This window comes from Hemibagrus wyckioides, linkage group LG24 (genome assembly GCF_019097595.1).
Source record: "Hemibagrus wyckioides isolate EC202008001 linkage group LG24, SWU_Hwy_1.0, whole genome shotgun sequence".
Taxonomy (NCBI): domain Eukaryota; kingdom Metazoa; phylum Chordata; class Actinopteri; order Siluriformes; family Bagridae; genus Hemibagrus; species Hemibagrus wyckioides.
The window spans coordinates 13636470-13658306 of record NC_080733.1 but is presented as its reverse complement, the minus strand read 5'-3'; the positions used below and the strand labels follow the sequence as shown (position 1 = coordinate 13658306).

At 39.0% G+C, this 21837-nt stretch overlaps 3 protein-coding genes across 18 annotated transcripts in view; 2 read left to right on the top strand and 1 right to left on the bottom strand.

Annotated features, from left to right (window-relative positions):
- The first annotated feature begins 255 nt into the window (after window positions 1-255).
- Window positions 256-11652, top strand: clptm1l (CLPTM1 like). Of its 2 annotated transcripts, none has more exons than XM_058378090.1 (17): window positions 256-798; window positions 926-1020; window positions 2455-2644; window positions 2765-2913; window positions 4482-4560; window positions 4637-4754; window positions 6399-6493; window positions 6600-6684; window positions 6794-6897; window positions 7121-7186; window positions 7292-7342; window positions 7438-7520; window positions 7846-7880; window positions 8761-8816; window positions 8940-8984; window positions 10389-10504; window positions 10592-11652. In XM_058378090.1, exons 1-17 carry the CDS (start codon window positions 634-636, stop codon window positions 10674-10676), a joined length of 1617 nt encoding a protein of 538 aa, XP_058234073.1. In that variant the 5' UTR covers window positions 256-633; the 3' UTR covers window positions 10677-11652. The 2 variants fall into 2 exon arrangements, with proteins under 2 accessions (XP_058234073.1, XP_058234074.1); XM_058378091.1 differs by having other exon boundaries at window positions 257-798; window positions 2768-2913.
- A 1219-nt stretch (window positions 11653-12871) lies between these two features.
- rplp1 (ribosomal protein, large, P1) lies at window positions 12872-15136 on the top strand. Its single transcript, XM_058378384.1, has 4 exons — window positions 12872-13097; window positions 13489-13563; window positions 14774-14888; window positions 15023-15136. Exons 1-4 carry the CDS (start codon window positions 13026-13028, stop codon window positions 15103-15105), a joined length of 345 nt encoding a protein of 114 aa, XP_058234367.1. The 5' UTR covers window positions 12872-13025; the 3' UTR covers window positions 15106-15136.
- A 2166-nt stretch (window positions 15137-17302) lies between these two features.
- Window positions 17303-21837, bottom strand: part of ptk2aa (protein tyrosine kinase 2aa) — an 85576-nt gene continuing 81041 nt past the window's right edge. For all 15 annotated transcript variants that reach the window (XM_058378379.1, XM_058378377.1, XM_058378372.1 and 12 more), the window contains 5 exons: window positions 21761-21800; window positions 21444-21547; window positions 19102-19257; window positions 18941-19021; window positions 17303-18281 (listed from right to left, as the gene is read on the bottom strand). In XM_058378379.1, the coding sequence (XP_058234362.1) occupies window positions 18069-18281; window positions 18941-19021; window positions 19102-19257; window positions 21444-21547; window positions 21761-21800 (594 nt within the window). In that variant the 3' untranslated portion in view covers window positions 17303-18068. The remainder of the gene's footprint in view (window positions 18282-18940; window positions 19022-19101; window positions 19258-21443; window positions 21548-21760; window positions 21801-21837) is intronic.

Below are 21837 nucleotides of genomic sequence, written 5' to 3'. Positions count from 1 at the left end.
GGAATATTCACTTATCCACCATTTGAATGGAAAAATATTTTTGCCACTATCCTTTCTTTTACAATTTTTTTTACGCAAGCCTGTATTTATTTAAACCTTAATATTTGTTGGATGGTGCAGCCTAGCTTATGAATATTTGTGTGAAATAAAATGGAGGCTGTAGGTACTTTCCAGAAGAGGAAAAAAAAATAAAATAAAATTTGCAAGTCAGCAGGGCGGGCTTTTATTTTAGATGAGTTTAAAAGGGCAGATCTGGCAACACGGAACAAACAGTCAACACGGAAGTTATAATACGGTTCTTGTCTGGAAAACTGCACCGATGATCGCTTTAAAATTATTATAAAGCTGTGGTTTTATTCCGGATCCCGCTGCTTTATGCGCATTCCTTCGTGGATAAAGATACTTTAGAGGACCGTAATTAGGAGGATTTGTTAGGATGATACTTTTTTAGCCGGTGATGTCGGAGAGCTGGTTGAAGGATCACGGACTTAAACCCTACGTGTCACAAGCTGCGCGTGCAGCAGCACGGGCATGTCGGGTAGCAGGGGTCGGGTGTTTCACATCATGAGTGTGTAGCTCTACAGATCAGTATTGTTCATCCGGTCAGATATATAGCCGAGTAAAAGAGGCAGCATGTTTCAGAAGACCTCTCTGACCACCATCATAGTGGGGGTCTTCATCGTCTACGTGCTGCACACGTGCTGGGTGATGTACGGCATCGTGTACACTAAACCATGTGAAAAACCCAGAGGTGACAACTGCATCAGTCCTTATCTTGCAGGAAAACCTCGCCTGCAGGTGAGCATCATGCACCGTCTAACATTTCCCATGCTTTCTCATGTCTCTGTGGTTCCTCAGCTTCCATCTGTATGTGATGAACATGACAGCCTTACACATGTGTTTGTCATGCTCGTGATCTACACAGGTGAGCATCTACACAGCTCTGCGTGCCAACGGTGAAGGAGGACACACACTCATCCACAGGGAGGAGGATTTCGATGTTAACACCAGATTTGAGAGGTATAGTGGTTCACCCTGCTGGCATTCGTGTCAGTGCTGCAGGCTTTATTTCATCACAGGAAACACGATGCTCATGATATACAACAAACTGTGTACAAAATGTTCATAAGTGCAGGAACCAAATGTGCCTAGTTTCCTGGAACACTCACATATTTCGCCATCGTCCTGTGTGTCTTCAGTGTTGCCAGATTGGGCTGAAGATTTCCAGCCCAGCTACAGCCTCACATTTACAAAAATATCAGCCTAAAATGCATACTCTGATAACTAATCCAACAACAAACAGAAAACCCAAAACAAATGGGTTAGTGCAAAGGGCACTATTTAGACACACACTATGTTAGCTACCTGTATACGTTTTATTTAATTATCAAACATGACATCAGAATTTTGTAGCAGAGTAATAGTGTATAAACAGGCTTACCTTTTTATAGGGACATAATGCTGAGAATCTTTACAGAACTGATGAGAACGTCTCTTGAAATATTATAGAACGAGTCGCTCTCCCATTCTTTTCAGTAGGACTTTCCTATATTTAGCCCACTTTGGCATGATGATAAAAACACTTTGTTAATAACTTTGTGATATTGGCTTAATGAGTACAACGATTACAACAACCCACCAATCAAGATTGGACAGGACTCTCCTGATCCTTATTGGCTGAACTGAACCATATTATTAAAACGTCAACTTTACATATTATACTTTATTGTAAAGTTCGTTTGAATGGAAAATGAATAAAATATCATGTTTATAGTCAAAAATAAAAACCTGCCAGTTGCATGAAAAACCAGCCAAAATTTTATCAACCTGCCCAGTGCATTTTTTCCCGGTTAGACGTGACCAAAAGGATCCCAATTGGGCGAGAACTCGCCCAATCTGGCAACACTGTGTCCTGTCCTTTTAGAGTATTTCAGATAAAAAAAAAATTATGCGTTTTATTCCTTTTGTACCACAGCAGTCTGTCAGTTATTTATTTATTTATTTTAAATAACACTGCTTACTTTTTATCCCTTTACAGTTTAATGTAGTTGAACATCTGCAAGACTAGTTCTTGTTATCAAAATCTATAATCAGTCGCTCCATTGTGACTTTCATCTTTTTATCTCACTTCTGGAGTGAATAATACAGAAAAAAACACAACTTGATGTGTTACTGAGAAACCAGAAAGTGTAAAGTCATATAAATATTCTTATACTGATTTTATATTCACGTTTATTTGTCAGTTATTTTTTACCATGATCGACACACCGATATGAAACTCTTTCACAGATGAGCGATGGCCAAGAACCATAAACAATATTCAGACCCAGGACAAATAACACTCACTACAGCTGTGTGAAAGTATAGAAGTAACTGTCATGGTTCCAGTAACACCATCTTGAGGCTCTTATCAGACAAACTCCGGACAGGTGTTTATTGTTTCTCTCTCTAAAGGTTAATAAACGTGTCCCTGCCGAAGAAGACACGGAAGAATGGAACGCTATACGGCATGGTGTTCGTCCATCAGGCGGGAATGTCTCCGTGGCAGGACCCACGCCAAGTGCATCTGGTCACACAGCTCACTACGTACATGCTGCCCAAACCTCCGGAGGTCAGCCTGATCACCGGCCAGGAGCTGCCCCAGGTGACACCCTCTTTCCCTCTTTCCCTAACTAGCGAGGGTGATGTATCAGACGTAGGATATTAACAGACACTTTTACTTGAAGCCGCCAAATCGTGACTATTAATGACTCTTATTGCACAGCAGCAGGAGCAGAGAACCCCTGGGAGTAATGGAGAGGCGGACTGGCCCGTGTCTCATTGGCGTTCCCGTCTCACACTGAACATCGTGGCTGAGAACTTCATGTTCGACCGAGAGGCCATACCGAGTGACGTGCATCGCTATATGAGAGTGTAAGCTTCTTTAAGTTCATTCTGATATTTAGAAGTTGAGATATGAGATTATTTGGACCCTGAGAATTCTCTAAATGTGTGAATCTCCACTGCTTAATTTGTGTTCGTTTAGCATTATGTTAGTGCAGCGCTAGTCTTGTGTAGCCAGACCTTCAGACTGACAGCAGAACGTCTGTGTCTGGGGATGTGGTAGTTTAGTGGTTAAGGTGTTGGACTACTGATTGGAAGGTTGTTTGAATCCCATGTCCACCAAGCTGCCACTGCTGGGCCCCTGAGCAAAGTCCTTAACCCTCAATTGCTGAGTTTGTATAAAATGAGATAAAAATGTAAGTCTCTGAATAAGGGCGTCTACCAAATGCCAGAAATGTAAGTGTCTGGACTTCATAGCAGCATCTATTAGCTAATGACCGCCTATGACGGCATCTGAATGACCTCTAAAGCAACCAATCACTGATTGTTTTTGTTCAACATCATGTTTAAACAGACCGTTATGCAACCATAGATCATTCATTTAAGAAAGCTGAGCAAATGAATGAATCTATACCATGACTTCATATAATGACTTCAAACATATTTTCTTTACTGGAAACATAAAGCTTGCTATTTTCATTAAATGGATGGCTGAATTTCTCAGGTTTATACCAGAAACCTTTAGTTTGTATGATATGATAAGGGGCTGATGTGTGTAACTGCATTCTAGTCAGGGGTTTCATGCAGGACCTGAGGAGGAATGTGCTGTTAATGTATTTGGGAACACGCCTGAGGTTGGCATGCAGTACAAGAGGAAGTGTTCAGCTCAGTGTAGGTTGAGACATACCAGATCAGTCACTCGACTCTGGTTGAAACCTCAATAGCTAGAAATTCAAACGCAATACTTGAACAGGAATGGCACAGAATCTTGGCAAAGATTTTAGAGCATTTCATCAAGTCTTTTTGTCTTTTAAAATGCATTTGAATCGATTTGCTTATTGCTTCTCTTCTTAGATTTAATATTTCTATACCGTTAATATAAAACGTCAGATTTAATAGTATATTAGTGTGTGTCATTGACATGAATAAGCAATTTATGATCAGTTACGTGATCAGAGCTGATCATTCGGAGTATACATTATGTGTCAATGTCTGCTTGTGTCAGTTTATGCACAGACTCAGAAGCACAGGACATAAAAGTTTTTTTTCTGTCTATCAGTCTATATTACTGTCAATCTACATTCATTTATTTACACACATTTATATATTAAAATGTTTTAAATATATGGAGTTACATTTGTTATATACATGTACACATCGACGTTACATTCCTAAAAGTATTTATTTAAGTATTTATTTATCATGTAAGTACAAATTCAGATTGGAGAACTGATACATCAGTAATGAGGCCAGTTGTCAGAAGTACACACACTGATGTACTTTTATTTTTTTTTTAATTATAATTATTTATTTTATTTTTTATTTTATTTTATTTTATTTTATTTTATTTTATTATTATTTATTTTAATTAATTTTTTTTTTTTTTTTTTTACAGAACATTTCCTTACTTCCTGTCTGTCTTTTTTTTTTTTTTTTAGGTATCAGAGTGGGAAGAAGTTTGTGTACTTGCCTCTGCTGTTCATAGACGAGCTGAGTAACCGGGTGAAAGATTTAGTGGTATGTGATTGCTTACACGGTGAGATAAGTTGTGTGTTTGTAGACGTCCGGCATGTCACATTCGTGTGTCTTTCAGGAGATCAACAGCAGCACCACTGAGTTGCCTCTCACCATTTCATACGACACCATCACGCTGGGAAAGCTGCGCTTCTGGATCCACATGCAGGACGCCGTTTACTCGCTGCAGCAGTTCGGTGAGCAAAAGGAACAGGTTCTTACCTGCGTGTCGTGAGATATGATCGGGTTTGCTTGACGCCACCTAGACAGCTTAGGAGTGCGGAATGTCTGCTTTCCTTTTGGATGCTGTTTGCTCTGGGTTTATTTTTGGTTTTAATCTTTGGATTAGTGTGTAGGATTAGTAGGATACAGTGCCCTACTGCCTGGTGGAAAAAGAATGGAAATTAAGAAAATATAGATAAATAGATCTAAGAGAACATGTATTCAAATGCCTTTTCATTATGATTAATGGAACACTGCTTATTAAAAAACCTGGATATCAGTGATGTCCTTCAGCTGCTCTCTGTTCAGGGTCACCACAGCAGATCATCTGATCCGCATATTTAATTTTGGTACAGGTTTTTCGCCAGATGCTCTTTCTGTCACAATCTTCCCACTTTAGGATCAGCACTAAAAGTTAACCCCTCAGTGACTAGGTTTATTCCCTGTTTGGGATTCGAACCCGGGCTGCAGCAGTGAGAGTGCGGGATTATGTCGCTGAACCACCAGAGACCCGAACCATCTGGCTATAAATTCAGAAAATACATTAGCGGAATATCTAAAATCTAAAAAAATACACTATATTGCCAAACGTTTTGGGACGTCTGCCTTTACATGTAAATGAACTTTAATGACTTCTTAATCCGAAGGGTTTAATATGGTGTTGGCAGCTATAACAGCTTCAGCTCTTCTAGGAAGGCTTCCCACAAGGTTTAGGAGTGTGTTTATGGGAATCTTTGACCATTCCTCTAGAAGCGCATTTGTCAGGTCAGGCACTGATGTTGGACGAGAAGGTCTGGCTCACAGTCTCTACTCTAATACATCCCAAAGGTGTTCTGTCAGGTTGAGGTCAGGACTCTGTGCAGGCCAGTCAAGTTCCTCCACACCAAACTCACTCATCCATGTCTTTATGGATCTTGCTTTGGTGAGACTGGTGTGCAGTCATGTTGGAACAGGAAGGGGTCATCCCCAAACTGTTCCCACAAAGTCAGTATGCTGAAGTATTAAGAGTTCCTTTCACTGGAACTAAGGGGCCGAGCCCAACCACTGAAAAACAACCTGAATCCAATGATTTGGAGGGGTGTCCCAAAACCTTTGGCAATATAGTGTAGTGTAGAATAAACTGTTTATATGTTTTAAGTTAATCAGCTTTAGGAAAAGAAGGAAGACAAGAAGGAAAATAAAGCTGGTGTTATTTTAAAACTCTTTCAAGTGACCAGTTAATTAGGTTTAGGACAATTAAATTGAGCTCACAGCTCCAGGGTCCATGGTTCGAGCCTGATCTCAGCTCAGTGTCTGTGTGGAGTTTCTCAGCATGTCATCCTTTCTCAGTGCTTTCTCAGGTTTCTGTTAGATGAATTGCTGCTCCTGATTGTGAATGAGTCTGTGGATGTGTGTGTGTACCATACCATCGAGAGTATATTCCTGCCTCAAACTCCAGACTCCGGATCCTTTGCGGGTCCGCCCAGGATACACAAGATGAATAAATGGATGAATGAATATATTTAAAAAATATAACCATCAAATATAATGTAGTTGATGGTGCACCATTGACCGGTTATACCAGCTGTTCTAATTAAAACAGTTTAGACTTCAATTACTGAAATATTTTGCTGTTGTAGGTTTCACTGAAAAGGATGCAGATGAAATCAAGGGTATATTTGTGGACACCAATCTCTACTTCCTCGCCCTGACCTTCTTTGTCGCCGCCTTTCATGTAAGTGGATTTATAACATGTCTTCCATTTCAAGATCTCTTTTAAGTCATTGGAAAGATAGTAGATGTTTTACTGCGAAGTATTTAAACACCGATGTTCTTCTCAGCTCTTGTTTGACTTCCTGGCGTTTAAGAATGACATCAGCTTTTGGAAGCAGAAGAAGAGCATGGTGGGAATGTCCAGTAAAGCAGGTGAGACATTTTTCCTTCTCATGTAAAGTTGTTCTGTAGTGTGTAGCATGTGTTTATGACTTGGTTTATTAGCACTGATGTTAATGATGATGATTGTGTGCTTTCCCAGTGCTGTGGAGATGTTTCAGCACTCTAGTGATTTTCCTCTACCTGCTCGATGAACAGACAAGCCTGCTGGTGCTCATCCCTGCTGGAATAGGATCTCTGATCGAGGTGCGTCCAGACAGCACTAATAAAAACACCACTAATAAATAAAGAACAGTTTGGATAAATAAATGAATAAAATTTCCTTACCTGATATACTGGAATGTATTTTGATATTTTATCTCTGAAGGAAGACTAACAATACAGTAGTCCCGGATCAAGCAGGAGGTGATTATAATACAGGAAACATTTTCATCTTTAGTAATTAATTAATTAATTATTTATTTTTAAGGTGTGGAAAGTGAAGAAAGCCTTCAAAATCTACATTTTCTGGAAAGGGATTACTCCAACTTTCATGGTGAGAGTGTAGATTTGTTTCTGGGACACACATGCATGAAAACATCTTTTCAGATTTATTTAACTAACTGATTTCAATAACTGATGACAAAATGTTCTTTTTCAGTTCGGCAAATCGGACGAATCCGAGAGACGGACGGAGGAATATGACAGTTTGGTAGGAGGAGATGTAGATGTGCCGTATGTAACGTGTTAAATGTTTTCTTTAGGTCTCATACGGTGATGCGTATGCTTGCTGTTTGTTCTTTACAGGCGATGAAATATCTGTCCTACCTGCTGTATCCACTGTGTGTGGGTGGAGCCGCTTATGCACTTGTATTTGTGAAGTATAAAAGGTACCTTGCTTTATTTATTTATTTATTTATTTATTTTTCTGATATGTGCAGAGGCGCCTATATTTACTTGCACTTCTATGATTTTTGACCCCTGTTTTCACTCCTGACTTTTGCCCTGCTGTTTTATTTTTCTTGCTTTATCTTCAGCAGCTGAAATACTCTAGAGGTTTTATGTCAAAGTTCGGCTTTTCTCTCTCTCTCTCTCTCTCTCTCTTGCAGTTTCCTAATATGTTAGGCATATTGGTGCCTCTGTATGAAGAACACATTTAGACATTTCACTGCTCATCTTTTGGGTTTAACTCTGAATGTTTTGTCTTGTTAACAGTTGGTACTCCTGGCTGATCAACAGTTTAGTCAATGGTATGTTTTTTTAATGATACATTATCTAGAAGATTATCTATGCTCATGGAACCTATAACTTCATGAGTTAATCATAACACAAGATTTTTAAGGCATACTGCATAGTTTAATAGGCATTGTTATCAGGCATAACATTATGAGCACTGACAGGTGAAGTGATGATCTCCTCATCATGGCACCTGTTAGTGGGTGGGATATATTAGAGGTAGTAAATAAATATTTTGTCCTCAAAGTTGATGTGTTAGGAGCAGGAAAAATGGGCAAGGGTAAGGATTTGAGCGAGTTTGATGAAGGGCCAAATTGTGATGGCTAGACGACTGGATCAGAGCATCTCCAAAACTGCAGTTCTTGTGGGGTGTTCCCGGTCTGCTGCTAACATCTTGGTGCTAGATACCACAGCACACCTTCAGGGATCTAGTGGAGTCCATGCCTCGATGGATCAGGGCTGATTTGGCAGCAAAAGGGGGACCAACACAATATTAAGCGGGCGATCATAATGTTATGCCTGATCGGTGTATAATGCTTTAGAAGTAGGGAAGTAAAACATAATGTTGTTGCAGTAATAGAAATCACAACCATCTTTTTGCTTGAGATTGATTTCTGATAGTTGTTTGTCACTGTGACTAATCACTTAAATTGTCTAGGTTTAAATCTGAAAATAACTCCAAACATGTAGGTCTATAAATAATATTGAATTGAGTCTAATGACAAAATTCTTCTGTGAGTTGAAAGGTCAGGAGGAAAAAGCTATTTTATGATAACATTATTATTGTTAAATATTTAAATAATGTGCTGAATAGTTCAGTATATAGATATTGAAATATAAATCCTTCTGTGGAGGTTATTTTTTAACAAACACATTACTACATTTTCTGACCAGGAGTCTATGCTTTTGGATTCCTCTTCATGCTACCTCAGCTCTTTGTGAACTACAAGGTTAGCATCGCCTTAAACACCGCATACACTCTCAAGTTTGAGTGAGACGTTTTTGGTACGAGAAACTGTTTAATACCTGTTTGTTTTTGGCAGTAGTCTTATGTTTTTCCTTCATTTTAACAGTTAAAGTCGGTGGCTCATCTGCCCTGGAAGGCCTTTATGTACAAGGTAAGTGGTTTGTATTAAGAAGTACTGAGAGGGTAGAGACATGGGACTATGTAAAGCAATATTCATCATGTTTTGTTAACCAATGAAGCTCTGGCTGGAAGAAGGAATAAAAATCTTATTGAGCAGCAACTCCTCCAGCTGTTAGTACACAGGCAAATAAACTCAAATGAAATAATATTGAATAAACATTCTCTCCCCAGAGCATGATTTGGTGAAAGTGTTATGTAACAATACACCACTTGGTTCTTGAATTGGAAAAAATTTCGGCCAAGTTTGTGTCCCCTTAAGCCAAAATGAAAAAAACATTAAAACTAGTAAGACATTTAATGTGCTGTTTCTTTCAATCATTTATAAATCATATTAAACGTACATAAAATATTAGCATATGTTATAATAAATACATGCTATACGGTTACATTTTACCTTTATACCTGCATTCACCTTTCTTTAGATCCTTAGAACATTTGTACTCTCGTATACGGTCTTTGCCGAGTGTATTGACGCATCTGCTGTAACTGACTCGGATATCACACACACACCTTTTTCACATAAGGTCTAGAGACTGACAGATATCACAGACAAACAGGTTTTTTGCAATCTGTTCTTGTAAAACAGAGGATACAAACTTTATATATGAGAGAGAGAGAGGGTGATATGGAGTGATACAATAACAATATTTTATACCACAGACACTTATTCTTAAATAAATATCGTTATACTTTTTATCGTTTAAGTTTGTAGAATGTCCGTGAAACCAGTGTATCCCTTGTAGTGGTATTACTTACTTTATAACATCTCCAAACCATCGTTCCACATACATTTTGGCAGATGCCCTTATCCATTTCATGTTATACAACTGAGGGTTAAGGGCCTTGCTCAGGGGCCCAGCAGGGGCAGTTTGGTGGAGCTGGGATCCAAACTCACAACCTTCTGATCAGCAGTCCAACACCTTAACCACTAAGCTACCATATCCCTCTTTTTTTTTTTCTTTGTTAAAGGTAATGAGACAGAACAAAGTCAGCTTGTCATCTTAACAAGAAATCTGAACACACAAGCTTCAATGATTAGACATCTTTCATTCATTCATTGTCTATACCTGTTTATTCCTAGGGATTAGACATCATCCATCGTTAAACAACATAACATTTTTGAACAGTTCATTTATTAGCCTTATATTTTGTGGAGTGCCTAGAAAGCATAACAAGCTCATTAACAATACAACAACAGCAACAATTACTAATACTACTACTACTACTAATAATAATAATAATAAACGCTTGATTGGAATTATAGCTGGCATTAATGTCTGAGCTGCTGTGATTAAAAAATGGTCATCAGCAATATCTCTCGCTAGTAGAATGTCTGTAGATTGTTTTCTGATGTCTATACCTTTTCTGTCCTCAGGCATTCAACACGTTTATTGACGACGTCTTTGCCTTCATAATCACCATGCCAACGTCTCATCGGCTGGCCTGCTTCAGGGACGACGCTGTGTTTATTATTTACCTGTATCAGCGATGGTGAGCCATATGTACACTTCAAATGTGCTAATCAAAGTGTACATGAAGTTGAGATTCAGGTGGAAAAACTGCGTTTGTCTCTCGCAGGCTGTATCCAGTGGACAAGACCAGGGTGAACGAGTACGGCGTGTCTTACGATGAGGAACCAAAACGGAAATCACACAAAGAGTGAACCAACCACAGCATCTAATCCTCCTGCAGGAGACGTCCACGCGTATACGCTGAGACAGCGACGAGGACATGGACGCACGGTTCAGTTAACACTGGATCCGCCGTCCCTACTTTGGACTTTTGTCTATTCCATGCGCTTCATGTTCTCATGTGTCCTGTTCTCCTCATGTTAATGTCAGATGATAATGGAATATTCGACTGGAGGGGCGATTACTAATGAGCTGAATTGATGTTATTGAGCTAATGGGGTCAGCTTATGTCCACAAATGTCTTTGATTTGCTCAGGATAGAGCCGATTTAGCTCCTTAACACCCACTTCTCTCAATCAGAGCTTATTATTAACGCGTACTGTTTCTACTTGCTATTCCCTGTTATCCTGCTTATGATTTACGTGTCATTAAGTTAATTTTGTCTAATTATTTTCTAATAATGAGGGAACATGAGCTCAGCTGAAGCAGAAGTATGATACCTTTCATTAAATAGTGTTTAAAAAAGAAAGAAAAGTCACATTCGTGCCAAATGAACAGGAGGTTTGATAAGTAGTTGAAGGTCCTGATGGGAAATTGTGATGTTTCTGTGAACAAGGTGAGAATGATCTGTGTGTGAGTTTGTGTACTATATTCCACTAAAGTGTTTAACGGGCCTTGATTAATCATTTATTCATGATATCCATGCTTTGGTTTATGAGGAGGATATTTCTACCTGCTTAGAGCTGCAACATTTAACACTTTTTGGCAGAGTTTATTTTAAATCAGAAAGCTGATTGAAGCATCTCAACTGGAAACAAGCTGCAGTAAATCAGTGGGATTCTTTTTCCCCCTAATCACCATCCGCTCTGGTACCTGCATTCCTGATGTTAAGGTTATCACAATAACAGTGATGCATGAGAAAACGCACATATGCAATATATGTTTTTAATATTCATTTTCTAATGTTCTTATGCTTCTTCAGTGAAATAAATGAAATCCTCCACCAAAGTCTGTCACCTCTGTGATTTCTGATTCAAATCAGTCCATAAAAAAACATCTATAGATTTGTTTCTAAATTAAAGCCTTAGTTTGTTAATTATGTCTAAGCTCCTCATCTTAGGTGATTATGATTTCGATTACATTAATTAATTGATATTAATTTATGTTGCTTAAAAGACTTTAATTTTATTCTTTAAAGAACAGCTTCAACTCTTCTGGGAAGGCTTTCCACAAGGTTTAGGATTGTGGAATTTTTTTTGACCATTCCTCTAGGTTTGTGAGGTCAGGCACTGATGTTGGACAAGAAGGCCTGACTCGCAGTCTCCGCTCTAATTCATCCCAAAGGTGTTCTATGGGGTTGAGGTCAGAACTCTGTGCAGGCCAGTCATGTTCCTCCACACCAAACTCACTCATCCATGTCTTTGTGGACCTTGTTTTTTGCACTGGTGCACAGTCATGTATAATTATATAATGTATAATCGTAAAGCTTATTTCTTACATTTCTTTGAGACATTATTACTTATACTTACACAGTATGTCTTGCTGTCATAACCTCACTAAAATGGCAGCTTAGAAACCTTTATAATGTGATGACCCCACAGCCCCTATTTTGATCACTGTTTCGATCACAGAACAAATGGATTTTAATAAGTCATTTTGTTGCATTGCAGGTGGCAGATCTTGTATCAATGTCCGGGAAAAAAATATGTAGCATCTGTACAAAAGTATAAAATCTTACAATAAGTTTCAATTTTGTGTATTTTGGGTCACTATAAGAAATGTCTTCAGATTTCAGGCTAAAAGAACAACAGGGATATTTTTTTAACTGCTGTCAAAATGGATCAAATTTGAACAAACAAACAAAAGTTTAATTTGGATAATTTAAATATAAATTTTATTTTTAATAGAAAAATACAACAGGAGACAATTTTTAAAAGATGGAAGTCTATACAATAATAATAATAATAATAATAATAATAATAATAATAATAATACTTTTGAGTCTGGAATCCCGATTGAAATCGACTCATATGTAAAATGTTGTTAATTTTAAATAGAACATCCTCAATTTACTGTTATTTATTAATAATTTATTTATTTTAAGGTCTTTTATTAAAGACACAAACACACGCATAAAAGTACCGGTTTTAGATTGACGTCTAAAGACCACGCCCTTCTGTTCTCCCCGCCCACGAAGTGACGTATAGGAGTATATAAGGCGATGGCCCGCCTTTACTCAGTCCCTTTCCGCTCTGTGCAGAAGACGAGAACGTGCCTAAAGGTGCTCGGTTCTTCTAGCGAAGCTAAGGCCCTTGAATCCGGCGACTAGCACCGTCAAAATTAGGCATCCAGGTCCTAAACTCCGATAAAGTGAAAGAAAAATGGCCTCTGTCTCCGAGCTCGCCTGTATTTACGCCGCTCTCATCCTCCACGATGATGAAGTCACCGTCACGGTACGTGTTCATTCAGAGCTCGGGTCGGCGCGGCGCCATGTTGTAGCGCCAACATCACTGTCACATGGTGAAGCGGGGAGAAATGTGGTGCCGTGTTACACGTGCTAGCTACTATTAAAGCCGATATTTAGCACTTAACCTTCAGTAACCAAGTAGCAAATTAAAATTGTATTAATTTGTTCATCATGTACTAAATAGAAATCAGTTGCTAGTTAGTTAGCATTAGCATGCTGTGTGTGTGTGTATCACTAGTTCCAAGCACAGAGTTACTAGAGGACTGCTCTGTGTGTCTTATACCGTTTACATGATCTAAACTGGGTCTAAGACAATTAACACTAGTTAATAACTAGTTATTGATGCTGTATGTTAATGAGCCGGTGTTGTTTCTCAGGAGGACAAGCTGAACGCCTTGATCAAGGCTGCCGGAGTCACCATCGAGCCTTTCTGGCCCGGTCTCTTCGCTAAGGTAAGCTAGGTTTATTTTATTTGAAAAGTATTCCAGATTAAGTTAGACTTTCTATTGGTCACAGTATTCTTTATATATTTATGATCATGGTGGTCAGATCCTCGTGGTGTTTAACTTCACATGTCCTAACATGACACGTCCGGGTTCTCTGGTGTTCTCTAGGGGTCACTAATACATGGCAGAAAATGGCTTTTATTTATTAAGGTTGTGTTTATGTAAAGCATTCAGAGTTTGTACTCGTACCTGAAAGTGTAGAGATACTTTAGTGTATTTGTAAAAATCTTACAAAGTGCAGTATCAGATAGGTGTCCTGAGTGTTTATGGCTTCATTGAGATTTCTCTCCATCATCCACTGCCTTCACTCATGCTAATTGCTGAAAACTATTATTCCATTTATAACTTTGTTAAAGCAGGTTTGCATGTCCTGATTTCAGAGAAGTTTAACTGTAAACATGGTCCTTTAAAATCTTAACACCTACAGTTAGTCTTCAGGTGTTCTCTGGGCAGGTGTGTCCAGCTGTGTATCTGTAAAGGTTCTCTTTCAAGGCATTGTATTAAGGGTATCTTGGTACTGGGGCTCATTCTTTAATGAGTGCAAAGCCAGTATCATTTCAGGGTGTCTACACAAATCCAGATAAATTTTAAAACTGCGTTTTCTTCTAAAAAGGCACAGCGTCCACATTATCATTTTCCCAGAAGTTGAAAAGTCTGAAAACGCTTGCGTCCCTGTACATAAGCAAATAAGTCGCAGAAATATGTTGAGGAAAAATGGACAGACGGTGAGATGGAGTTGTTGCTGCAAGTAACAGGAGTATAAAGTTGCAAAAGCGAGCGAGAATGTAGACTGTCATCGTCGTCGTGAAAAATTCGTCATCCACACTGCAAGACAAACAGCATTTTAAAAGTTGTATACTCTGGGGAGCATTTTCAAAAAGATGCGTTTTCATTGACTAAAAATGCCATCTCTGTGTGAACTGAACATCAAAATGTATTGGTGTGGACATGGCCTTAGTGTTGTAGCATCCAGGGTGTGGTTAAAATCTTTCAGGTAAACATGTTGAAGTGCGAATATTAAGACGGACACCTGTGGACTGATTATGATGGTGTGCATACAAAAATCTGTAGAGATAAACGTGCACTAAATGGATTGATTGGTTCAGGATTTACTGTTTAAGCTGGTGTTCTTTAGCTAAAAAGTGTTATGTTTCAGGCTCTGGCCAGCGTGGACATCGGTAGCCTGATCTGCAACGTGGGAGCTGGTGGTGGTGCTGCTCCTGCCGCTGCTGCTGGTGGAGCTGCTCCTGCTGCTGGTGGAGACGCCCCAGGTAAATGATCCGGAATATTTGAATTTCATTTTCATAATTCTGGTGTCCCCTCAGTATGACACTGAACAGATTTGAAGTTTAAGATGCACAGCTTATTTTGGCTTTAAATATATATATATATTTTTCTTCTTCAGCCAAGGAAGAGGAGAAGAAAGAAGAGAAGAAGGAAGAGTCTGAGGAGTCTGATGATGACATGGGCTTTGGTCTCTTTGACTAAAGTGCTTTTAGAATAAAAAAGAAAATCTTAACTTGTGTTTTTTTTTGTTTTTTTTTAAATTTTCTTTAGAAATAGTGTCTCGGATGTTGTACATCCCTGCATTCAAAACTATTCAAAAAAAGGCAGGTGTACCTCTTTTGTTGGTGCAGTTAAGAGATTTTACATTTTTACAACCTATACGATTCTGAGAACTCTGATGTCTGGGGATTAAACTATCCAAGGATAAAGTATTCTCTTAAGGTTCACCTATAGAGTTTCCTAACAGCCCCTTCACCTTGTGTTGTGGGGACATGTAGTGTTCTAAACTTTAACATTCTAAACATGCTTGAATGTCTAAAGACCTGTCCATGTTACTGTGGTTGTGGGGGTTATATATTTACTCTAATAAGCAGCTGAACAGGTCATGGTCAGATGTCCTTCAGTAGCCTTTGTGTCAAATATAGTTTTAGGGTATTTAACCTTTTTTGTAACAAGACTTTGTACTGGAGGTATGTTGATGTTGGTACTGTTGATGCTGTAGGTGTACAGTTATTAAAACAGGAACTCGAATCATGCAAGATAGAAGTGCCATAGCTGTTCATGACAGTGGAAAATGAACAATGTATATTAATAGGCTAAATGTTTTTTATATACACTGATTATGTATAACCTTGACCACCTACCTAATTTTGTTGGTCCTCATTTTGCTTTCAAGGCATAGACTCCACTAGATCCCTGAAGGTGTGCTGTGATATCTGACACCAAGATGTTAGCAGCAGATCCTTAAACTCCAGTAAGTTGTAACTTACTGGAGTTGAAGGATACTTTTGATAGATACTGACCACTGCAGACCGGGAACACCCCACAGGAGCTGCAGTTTTGGAGATGCTCTGATCCAGTGGTCTAGCCATCACAATTTGGCCCTTGTCAAACTCGCTCAAATCCTTACACTTGTCCATTTTTCCTGCTTCTAACATCAACTTTGAGGATAAAATGTTCACTTGCTACCTAATATCCCACCCACTAACAGCTGCCATGATGAGATTCACCTGTCAGTGCTCATTATGCCTGACCAGTGACACTTCCTATTCAGTTTCATGTTTACTCATACAGATAGGTCAAACTCACTAGTTAAAGTATTGGTGGACATATTCTACAATCTCTAACCACAGTCAACACCACAGACTATTCATGTTCATTAAAATGAATTCTACATTGCATCCTTCACTGGATATGTTTTCAGTAAAAACCCTCAGTTGTGTTTCAAACAGGCCTTAAATTTAAGGCCGTTTGCAGATGGTGTTATCCAGAGTGATGTACAAAAGAGTGTTGAAGTCCATCAATTAATGCATCAATACTGGATTGGTAGGTCACAGACTGAGGATCCAATGAGTCTTAAACACTGCTGGGAGGATAGATAGTGCACCCAAACTTTATTTTCTAAACAAGCAGGTTTGTTTAAAAAGTGCTAGTTTAAGTATTCCAGGAAGAGATGGGTCTTCACCCATTGTTTGTGGAGCCAATGTTTTACCTGTCTTTGTACCCTGAGAGATGGAGGGTCCAGTCAACAAGTACCTTATTGTAGAGCTCACCTGCTCATGAGCTCATGTAAATGGTCCAAAATGAACACCACAAAGATCTGAACATCCATCCATATTCTATACCCACTTTATTCCTAATTAGGGTCATGGGGAAGATCTGATCACAAAAACAGTTAACGCTCAAGTCTTACCCTTGTTACAGTCGCTCACCTGGATACTGTAGATTTATATCTCTAGCTGCTGCTGTAATCAGAAAGCCTGTCTTGTGCTCGTCCCAATCTGCTCATACAGAACACCCTGTAAATATACTTAGTACTGTTCTTTATTCTTTTACACATTTTGAGTCTGGTTTTGAGCAGAGTTTCTTCCTCATGTTGCGTCAGGGAGGTTTTCCTTACCACTGAAGCTCAAACCAAAGTCTGTAAGAAATAAATCAGGAGGATCCTGAATACAAGAGTAACACATTTTATTAGTTAAATGTTCTGTACAGTCAGTTTTTTTTCCTGAGAATAATTTATCAGAGTGACAAAGTGGGTTCATTTAGAGATTGTACTATACACGGGGCGACATGACCAAGTGGATCAGCCTGGGGAAAGACGTAGAGATTTGTAGTAAATGTGGACTTTGTTTACATTTACCAGCTTTTACTTTGAGGAAGCAATGAGTAAGAAAAGGCCTTGAGCTATTAAAAGTGTGCTTTACTGTCTGATATGAATAAGAGGTGTTTACTGAATTGAATTGGTTTCTAACAGTCCCTGATGACATTTTATACCCATTAATACCCCAGTATTAGATACACTTTTTTTTTTATCTTAATTTCATAGACAATTTTTTAAAAAATATATGCATTCTTGTGCAGAATATGATGACGTTAAACAGCATGGTGTGTTGTGTCGTGTCTCCAGGTGCCCCCTGAGTGGAAGTCAGAGGATAAAAAGAACAGTGTGAGCCCTCGGTGTGTGTCAGAATAATGACAGGATCTTGCCGTAGAACAGTTCAAAAGAGGAAGTGTGTGTGTGTGTGTGTCTGTAATACACCTTTGGGTTGTTCCAGGCTCTGTATTAGCTCTGATTTCCATGTGGATTCCAGTTGCGGTGTTTTCTCAGATAAAAGTGTTTCGCTGGAGTTCATCTCTGAACTTAATTAAAAAAAAAACAAAAACAAACAAACAGCCAGCACAAACAGGACAATAAAAACATGATTAGCGTTGTATCTTCAAGTCCATAGAACATATGTGTTTAGGTCTCTATAGAAAAGGCTTATTTCATATTCTTGTAGTGAGACGTCAGGCGTTGAGGTGTGTTTCATGTGAAGAGCCACTTGTGCTGTGTTGTGATTCAATATATGACATCACTGTATTGTCCCAGCAGTGGACGTCGTGTCCGCTCGTCTCTCTCCTGTGCTATTATATAGGGTCTCTCTCTCGCGCTCCAGAGGAAAGGACTAGTGTGGCCTTGACTGAGTGATCATCTTCAGCCTGGCTTGGTCAATTACGTCCAGCAGGTTCTTGGCGTCGACTGCCAGGGCGTGTGCAGCTGTGAGCATCTGTTTCTTGTAGTCCTGCTGCAGGCTGGTGAGCATGTACTGCTGCGCCAGCTTCATCTTATTGATCAGTTCAGCCAGGTCTGAGTTCAACAGCTTCTGAGCCATCTCGATCTGAACACACAGAGATATCACCTCACGTTAACCTTGGCACAATATAATCTAATGCTTTAACACTCAATAAAACAATTAGTACATCCTTCTTAATGGTAAGATGTGTGTTAAAGCAGAGAGTATAAAAACAGCGCTATCTCAAATGACATACTTAACTATACATTACACACTTTAGTATGCATTACCTGGACATGTGTAGACTAGCGGTGTCTCAAACTAAAGTAAACACACCACAGTACCACACCTCCTCCTAGTGGATAGATCTTTTAGAAACCCAAAGCTACTGTATGTCTCAAACCTCGTATTGTGTCCAATACCTACTGCTACAAATCTAGTAATCTTTTGAATATGCTTTTAAACATTAGAGGTTCAATCCCAAAAATACAAGGAATTTTGGTTTTGAAACTAAGACAAAAGCAGCAGCACCAATGATGAACTCTTTACTGCTTTTCATAATGATCTGTGTGCTAAATGTCCCTCCCTCTTCTGTCCTGTAATGCACAGTTGGACAGGTTCATACAAATACAGCCCATTATCTGCTGCCTGTGCAGACAGTGTGTAAAGATGTAGTTTGAGACATAAATTAGAATTGATGACACTGTAATAAAACTCAGGATGGACGAGTTCAAGGCAGATTTGGCATGATGAGAGTTACTGACCTCTCTATGTGTGCTAGGTGGTAAAATAGGGATGGTCTCGTCTACAGTCGCGAGCAGCGTTCTCAGAGCCAGTCCGACCTCCTACAAGCACGATCGGCACAGATGAGCATCACATCCACTCACTATGACGTGTTATTGTGTGTGTTTGTGGGCTGTCTTACCTTCACCATGGGCACATATTCTTCAGGGGATGCAGGTTGGATTTTACTGGACATCTCAATCACTGCCTTCACCAGTCCAGTCACATTCTCATAGACCTTATCATTGGAGCGGTCCAGGTTGGCTGTGGGTGGTGGACTAATCTCCTGAGGCTGGATCTGGTGAAGAAATAGGCATTAGGAACAAAGCATATGGATGAGGACATTGTGCTGCCGAGGTTCGAGAGCAGCAAACATTTCGGAAAGAAGCCTCGGTGAGTGTAGTACTTAGATCTGAACACTAGATGGCAGTAGTGTTTAATAAATATCAGATGAATAATATGAATATGTGTCACTGCATAAATCCTTCATAAAGCAATGTTGAAGGATTTAAAAAAAGGGATTTTTTACCAAAAATAATCTTATTGGTTATTATCTGTTCTTGACTAACAGCACATAAATGAACTTTAGGGCAACTTTAATAAAATTTGTTCCCATTCGTAAGTCATAGGCACTTGTTACAACAGTGATACTCGTACTGTATTTTTATTTTATTATTATTGTTTTTTAATTAATATAAAGTTAGCATACAGAGAGAAACCTTAAACCCATGTGCCTTAACAGCAACAACAAACCCTGTGATGATAGAGACATCAACAAACACAAGTATTGTACTCTTAAGGTTTGTGACACAAGACACTTCTACGTTAAAGGTACAATAAGTAAGTAAGCCTGCAGGATCTCTTGCTATAGAAAATAAATAGAAAAGTGATTTTAAACACTGCAGAAAAGAAATATTTCTTTTTAAGAAATCACTAACAAATAGTCTGATAACACTACAAAATTGTGGAAAAGAAAAAATACCTAATCAAGGCGCTGTAGTTCCTCCTCTAATGGAAATAGAGTTAATGTTGGAGTATTAGTATTTCACAGTATAAATGTCTATATAAAATTATAATAATACTGCAGTTTTTTAATAAGCTTTCAGTAAAACCTTACTTACTGTACCTTTAAATTCTTTTCTAATTTCTAATGAAACTATAATACAGACAGTAACTGCAGTCTCACACTCATTTAATATCAGACATAAAGGAGTGTCTAGTATAATAGCATCATGATGTCTGTTATTACGGCTACAAGATAACTCCCTTTAACATGCAGATGAGTGTGAGAGCAGCAGTTGCTAAATGACACACATATACATAACCGACACACACAAGTCCTTACCCTCCAGGGCTACGTGCAGCATAAAGCAGGCGAGTGTGAGGGGGTGAGGGAGGGAGGGATGGATGCAGGGAAACAGAACAGGAACAATAATTAATGATGCAAAAAAATGATTAAAAAAAAAACATGCAAACACTCACAAATAAGAGGAAAAAAATAGAAGAAGCTGGGCTGCATGATTTAGATTAAGTGTATTATGATTATAGTCTATAATTAAAAGGGGTTCTGTTAAAAGCTCCTTTGGTGCTTCAGAGTAAACACAAAGGGATCAGAAAGGTCTGTTAATTTAAAGGCTTCTACTGAAATGTTTAGGACGGTATCATAACAGTGGAGCGTTTCCAAATGTAAAACTGCCTGGAAGGTTTTAACACACAGGCAAAAAAAAAAAAAAGGAAGTCTAAAACAGCCGAATAAGTGTGCTTCTCTGCACTGTGGGTTTGGCAGCATATGAGGACCGTGATGCAGAGGTCACAGCGGTGGAAAGGAGGTGGTAAAAGAAAACTGTTTTTATCTCTGCTGTTATCCTCCAGTTGGCTTAAAATGGGTTTTCCCAGAGATGGAAACCACATCCGATCACTCTTTTTATCCAGAGCACCATGAACTTTTTGTGTGGGTCCATATACATGTTTGTGAGAAACAAATGCAAATAAATAATATAACAGCTTTATTTGAAAAACTAAACTTGGTTACTAGAGATGCTAAGGATAAGGTTAGATTTAGATTAAATAAAGGTATTAAATATGTACAGTATCACTGTCTGTGAAAGATGCTCGGTGTGTGTCTGGTGTCGGGGGTTAAAGGCCCCGTCTTTTCCTTCTGCATAGTTGGGAAAATAAACTTTCCCCTGTTCTGCTGACGAGCAGCAACTCAAGCCGCTTGGCTAAAAGGCAGCAGGGGAAAATTCTGACATGTTTTCAGTTCTCTGTCTTGCACTTTTTACTTTTCCATCTGTTTGGCTCATCTGTCACTCAGCAGTAGGTCACAATAACCATGCAAATAAAAGGATGCAAAAGGAAAACCAAAGCGCGTGCTTTATGCCATGCTCACAGATTGGTTATAAAATGCAGCGAGTGTTTTCTGTGCAGCAAACCTGGCTGACGACTAAAAGTCCATGCTCCATAACAGAGTTAGAGCAAGTGTACCTTGACGCCCTCGTTATAGCTGTCCACGGGGCTGATGCTGGCTGTGCTGCTCAGGTGGCTCGGAGCTCCGGGACGAGGAGGTTTCTTAGGAGGAGCTCCAGGATCTGCAGAGGAAACGTGGTATTGTTTAGTATGTGTGGATATCTCACACAATGTGGGAGGTAAAAATAACCGCAGTGAGTCTAAAAAAACTGGACAAATGTTAAGAAACATATCAGTTTAAATTCATAGCTGTTTATTACATCTGTTCATGCCTGTTATGCTCATGTTTATACCATTTGCGAAAAATGCCAGTAGGCACTGCTGAGGCACTTTACCTGCTTTGCTCACAGGTTGGTAAACATGCTGGTTTCCCATCTAAATGAAAAGAGAAACACAAACAAGCATTCAGAAG